Here is a 6439-nt window from a genome sequence, read left to right as displayed (position 1 = left end):
AACTCGCCTCGCGAGCTCATTCATTCGCCATGGCGAGTTGAGGTTCCTTCGCCATTGGGTTTGTGCCACGTCAGCTGTGAGAGGCTAAACCGCCCTAACTCGCCTCGCGAGTCATTCCACTCGCCATGGCGAGTTTTCTCGCCTTCCACTCGCCATTGCGAGTTGGTGGCGAAAGATCTTTGATGCTTACTGGAATTGCTCGCCTTTGATGCTTGCCATGGCGAGTTGGAGGCGAAGGATCTTTGATGCTTACTGGAATTGCTCGCCTTTGATGCTTGCCATGGCGAGTTGGAGGCGAGTGATCTCATTTTTCTACCTTTTTGTACTCTTCTCCATTTTCTTCTCTTTGCTTGATGTCTTGAGTTCGAATCCTGCACAAATGGGTGAAGTAAGATAGATAAAGCGTAAAAGGGCAATAATCACTTATTTCTCGGCTTTTCCCTCAATAACTTGCAAAACAAGTAACAAAAGTGCCTAAAATATATCACTTAAAATACAACTTTCTAGCACTTATCACTCACATTATTTTTACTTTATCTCTCTATTGTTTTGGTTTCCGTGCAAATACATATTTTTTCTTTATAAATTATGGTTGTCACAAAAGTTATCAATCAAATTAGTTGTTCAAATAATACTCCGCTAAATATTTACAGGGAGAGTTTTCATATCCCGATCATTTTATCCGATTCATGTTAAAAAAACTTTACTTTAAAATATCGTTGTATTTTTCAATGTTTTTTTTAAAGGTGTTTATCTATGATTAATCTTTTTTTGCAATAACTTCTAAATTTTTTTGAATAAATTCTCCTAAAAATCAATTTTATTTATTTTTGACTATCCTAAAAATCAATTTTAGAAATATAAAGTTTGTAATTGTTTTCTTTCTTAGCTGTCTCGCTTTGTCAAAAGAAGACTTCACACTGTGTTGCGAGTGTTCTTGTGAAACCAAATTAGTAATCTTTAATTCTGAACTTTCTTTTCTCAGATAACAACATAACATTGGATTGGATCTGATTTTGCTACTCTCACTGTCACTGTACCGCCATGGACGCTTTTAGGAAACAAGCTAGCAAGCTCAGAGAGCAAGTTGTCAAACAACAACAGGTTTCACTGTTTTGCTTCCTTTACCGACTCATTTCACAAGTTTACGTTTTTCTTTCTTCTAACTTCAAATCCGCATCTGGGTTGTCAAAAAAATTCAAAATTGATAATGGGTTTTGAAACATTGTGATTCATTCTTCTCAATTGCATTTCAAAATGGGTTTTCTTCATATGTGCTGTCTCAGTTGAATTTAGCTGAATCAAGATGCATTCTTTAACTCAATTATTGCATCTTTGTTGCTTCAGAGCTTGTTGTGAATGAATGCTGTGTTATCTTGATGGTTTAAATTTAGCTACCATATAATATAATAGTGTTTTACAGTTTGTGATCTAAGTTTAAATACTTGTTTGCAGGCTGTGATTAAACAGTTCAGTGGTAGTGGTTACGAGAGCTCAGATGTCGTGGTTATTGATGAAGTTGAAATGCAGAGACATCAACATATGGAGAAGCTGTACAGGGCCACTCGTGCCGGGAGGGTAGACATTTTTATCTTGTTTTTAGATTTTAATCATTAGCTTACTATTTTTGAGATGCAAAGTGTTTCCTTGTAAGCTCGTAATTGTAGGTTGTATGTGTGTGTTAGGAAAGTATATTCAGTATTAATGGATTGTGATTGTGAGTGACATTATTGTGGCTGTCTGATTAGGTTTATGATCTCATATCTATATCTATATGTGTGCGTATATAGAAAGAGAACAACTTTTTAATCCACTTTATATTAAGTTTGGCTCTAGTGGAATTTGGATACTCAGAAGTGAATACAATGTAAAGTGAGAAAATCAAGAGTTATTGCTTCAACAAACTCATTAATTAGCTTCCATGTACTTTTAATATCCAGCTTTGATTTGTCAATCAATGGTTAATAACACTTACTTTACACTGTAAAGTGAGTTGCTCACATTAGAGGAGCCAGATCTGCTCGCGTGATCGGTAGATAATCTGGTTACAAAGTATAGAAAATATATTAAAAAAAGAAGGAAAATATATCAGAGAAGTGTGGCTTCTTTGTGACAACATCCACACACAAACATCCCAAAAAGACGGTCTAAGGTTCATACCGCCCCCTCATCCTCTTCATTTTAACATTCCCTTGCATAACTCATTGCATCTTCACTGCTGATTTCTTCATGATAGCTGTCCATTCTATTAGGTCCATCCTCTTCCTCTCTAACAGAACGCCTATTCCTAATTATGCCACTATTCCCTTTTTTCTTTCTTCTGTAGACTTTGATTGGAGGCCAAATTGTTGCGGGCCCATAAGATTTCCTTATTGGTTCCCTCAATACCCCCAAATATTGATATCCTGTTTTGGCCTTATTTCTTTCAAATATATCTTAGTTATGGGAGATTTATATTTAATCGACGGGCTTAACCTTAGGTGAGGTAGTGAGAGAGGAAGGGGCCATATAAATTGATGGGGGATTTTTAGACATGCCTTCTGAATCATACTTTTGTAGTGGAAGTTTTAATATAATATATATATATATATATATATATATGTATGTATGTATGTATGTATGTATATGAATTGTTATTTCATCGAGTTACCTTTTTGTGTCTATTCTGTTTATTGATATACACAAAACTGTCCTCTGATGCAGGACTTCCAAAAAGAAATTGTTAAAGCAGCAGAAACATTTACAGCTATATCTTATAAGCATATTGAAACAGGTGAAAATTAGTTTTTGTTTCTTTTTCCTGTGATTTGTGGTGGAATTAGAAGCACCACACAGTTTTTGTTTATTCAATTGTGAGTAAATCCTCATAAACAATAGTCATGGTAGACAGGAACAAAACTTTCTGAGGAGTGCTGTAGATATGGAGCAGAGAACAACAGTGACAACATATTAGCTAAGGCCGCATCAGTATATGGTGATGCTCGCAAACATGTAGAAAAGGAGCACGAAGAATTGAATCGGCTTTTATCTTCCCAGGTAAACTTTTCATATGTTGTCTAGTTGTATAATTTTTAGTGGAAGTTTAACATGTGATCTGTTTTTTGTTTTTTTTTGCGGATACAATAACTGTCATACAGTTTGTAGACTAAGTAATTTATGCCGAAGTTTCTAGTGGAACATAACAAGAGATAAAGTCCCAGAATGACCAAATTTCATGTGCCAATTGTCAAACAATTGGCTAGCTGACTAAGTAATATTTTACAAAGATGATAAGGAATGCTTAAAATATGAAGCTCTGGAAAAATCCTTACAATAAGGTTTCAATATGGATCTCTTGATTAGTTTAGAATATCAAATAGATCACACTACAGCGTAGCTAGTTTTGATACTAGAATTAGAGTTGTAAATTAGACCAACATCTGTTAAGGTTTCAAAATATCGTGCTGACTTCTTACTTTGAAAACCTATACGTGCTCCCTTTTTTAACTCTTATCGAACACACATGCCGTTCTCAACCCCCTTCTGCACAGATTCAAATAAAATAACATGACTATTTCTTTGTTTTGACTTTTGATACTATAGAGGAGGTCTATTTGATAGTACTTGAAATTTTTCAGGGAGGTAATTTACTATTCACATAATTGTCAAATTTTGAGAGAAATATGAATCAAATGGTTTCAGTTTCCAGGTTTTGGATCCTTTGAGACAAATGATCAACGGCCCACCTTTGGAGGATGCTCGCCATCTTGCTCAACGGTATAGTCGGATGAGACAAGAAGCGGAGACACATGTAAGTTAAAATTCTGAATGGTTTAGCAATCACTTAACTTGAATCAACCATTAATAATCTGATGCAGTTTTAACTTCATATCTCATGTATGGAATGTAATCAACATTGAAAGCTTGGATTCATATGTTTATTTTGTTTGTTGCATTAAAAAACTAGTAAAACAGACACAAATATGCTTTATAAATAGAGGAAAAGAGATAAGGAAATACTCTGAATAACTCTGAAGTGATAGGATGCGTTATGTCATATGTGAGATACGAAACTTTAAACTAATACTATTTGTTCTGATATTCTTGGTCGAGTACATGGGGAGTACTTCAACAAGCATTTAACAAGAAAAAAAGGTTCAGTCTTACAATGACTATAAATCTTCTAAACAATAGCTTCCTGCATAAGGCAAAATCAACTGCGCACTTCAACTTTTTTAGAAGCTCCCTCGTCTAACTCATCAATAAAAGGGTTTTTACACGAGTAATAAAACAAATATTTATCTCAGCTGAGGAGCTCCAATAAGCTAGAATGAAATCCAAATGGACCTAGATCAAGTAATAGTGTAATACAACTGGTATGAGTTCAATGACACTTCTAACCCCGCGCTATCAGTATTACACCTGTGTGCATTATATAGCTGCCCAAAGTCTGAGGGAAAAAGGAGGATTGTTTTCAGCTTTTGATAGCCAATAAAAAGGCTTAATCTTTATTGCATGGATCATCAAGGACCCCCGAAATAATTAAAATTATAATATTCTAATACTTTATTTAGATCATGGTTCTGCTCAACAAAATTCATTTCATAATTTGGAGTTCGTACTTATTTCTTCTTAATCTTATTACTCGTTGGTTTTTGAAATTCAATCAGAAAGAGGAGATTTCTAGAAGACAAGCACGGGTTAGGGAATCTCCAACTGCTGAGCAGGTTGCCAAACTGCATGCTGCAGAAGCAAAGATGCAGGAGCTGAAAGCCAACATGGCAGTTCTAGGTAAAGAAGCTTCGGCTGCATTGGCTGCTGTTGATGCACAACAGCAAAGACTGACTTTTCAAAGGCTTGTTGCTATGGTATGATAATACATATGATTGTTCTTATATCAGCTTATGCCAAACTTGTAATTGTTTTGGATTTTTATTTCAAAGATCATGCTTATGATTTTATAGGTGGAATCAGAGAAGACATTTCATTTAAGAGTTGCCGCTATTTTTGGTGAAATTGAAACTGAGGTGAGAACCGACCATCCTGAGATATATTATCTATTAAATATTTTTCTTGTTTGATTTTATTGTTTTATTTCTACGATTGTTAACACTTGGAGCTTTCTCTCAGATTGTCTCTGACAGACAGAAGAAAGAATCGGCCCCTCCAGTCGTTATGTCCCAGAATGGCTCAGAGAAAACAATGTACTTCTTGGCTGAGGTATGCCACATTTATCTAAACCTAAGATGATGGTTACTATTGTTATTGTTATGTGGTTGCTGTTGTTATTGTTGTTTTTGTTGTTGTTGTGAGTACCAAATTTTGGGAAACTGTCATTTGCAATTCTGTATGATCTTAAAAAATTGTTTTTTGGAATCGCTTGGTTCTGACGATGTGAGTGAGGCCTTATGAACCGTGTAATTTATTTCTTTATGAACTGATCTTTGGTGGCTGGTGCATCTCTTGCAGGCAATGCATCCTTACGATGCTGAAACGGAAAAGGAACTTAGCTTTTCAAAGGGTGATTTTATTGTCGTGCGGAAGGTGCATTTTCATCTCATCATCCTGTTATATATTTTTTTCTAGGGAACCAATTCATCTACCACTGTCATAATGAAATTTGGTTGATGAATTGGATTTGATCTTATATTCTCTTCAAGTCTCTATGTTTACCAAAATTCTAAATGTTACGCAGGTGAGCCAAACAGGGTGGTCAGAAGGAGAATGCAATGGTAAAGGAGGGTGGTTTCCTTCTGGCTACGTGGAAAAACGGCAAAGAATCCCATCTAGCAACATGGCTGGAGAAGTTTACTAGGTTCTCTTCTTTGTGCTGTTCATTCTTTGCTTTGTCTCCATTTTTTGGTTTTGCATTGCACTATTCAAAGAAGATGAACAAAAGGAATGTAGAGGATGGTGGAATTGATGGGAGATGTTACCTCTTGTCTGTTATCACAGAATGAAAAGAAGAAAAATGTGTCAAGCTGTGGGGTAACTTACATACGGTGGCTGTTGTATCAAGTTGTTCAAACAGTTTTTCAATGTCACATTCACAATTATTTTACGTTATCCTTTGTAATTGATTGATTTGAAATACATGTCTTTTTTTGTGCTTATGGTAATGCCTATTGATTGAATGAAGGATGATAGGATTTTGATGTAACTGAGGGTTGTAGTCTACAATTTGTACTATCTAATTAATATTATGCAAACAATTATCAATTTCTTTTAAACATTATTAACCACAATTTTAGATGTTTCAACTACATATAGATTTTTTAGATGCAAAGCAAAATTACTTCATTAACACGGGGCAAGATTCTAACTAATATTATGCTCTAGACTATGAACAACTCAACATTTCTTCTGAAAAAAATAAGATGCTAATCATCATGTGAGCAAGAATTTCACGACATTATTTCAAAATCCGTTCAAGTTCAAACCTAAGGACTGAGCTAGCTTG

The 6439-nt window shown here is 35.0% G+C and overlaps 1 protein-coding gene across 2 annotated transcripts; it reads left to right on the top strand.

Moving 5' to 3' along the window:
• The first annotated feature begins 880 nt into the window (after window positions 1-880).
• LOC11406787 (SH3 domain-containing protein 3) lies at window positions 881-6214 on the top strand. 2 transcript variants are annotated; one of them, XM_039829385.1, is made up of 11 exons: window positions 881-1104; window positions 1456-1578; window positions 2704-2773; window positions 2891-3036; window positions 3689-3790; window positions 4650-4847; window positions 4944-5006; window positions 5110-5199; window positions 5449-5523; window positions 5675-5794; window positions 5935-6214. In XM_039829385.1, the coding sequence occupies exons 1-10, from the start codon at window positions 1045-1047 to the stop codon at window positions 5792-5794; spliced, it is 1047 nt and encodes a 348-aa protein (XP_039685319.1). In that variant the 5' UTR covers window positions 881-1044; the 3' UTR covers window positions 5935-6214. The 2 variants fall into 2 exon arrangements, with proteins under 2 accessions (XP_039685319.1, XP_039685320.1); XM_039829386.1 differs by having other exon boundaries at window positions 885-1104; window positions 2887-3036; window positions 5675-6214.
• The last annotated feature ends 225 nt before the right edge of the window (window positions 6215-6439 follow it).

The sequence above is a fragment of the Medicago truncatula genome, chromosome 8 (genome assembly GCF_003473485.1).
Source record: "Medicago truncatula cultivar Jemalong A17 chromosome 8, MtrunA17r5.0-ANR, whole genome shotgun sequence".
Taxonomy (NCBI): domain Eukaryota; kingdom Viridiplantae; phylum Streptophyta; class Magnoliopsida; order Fabales; family Fabaceae; genus Medicago; species Medicago truncatula.
This window is presented reverse-complemented; position numbering and strand designations above follow the sequence as displayed.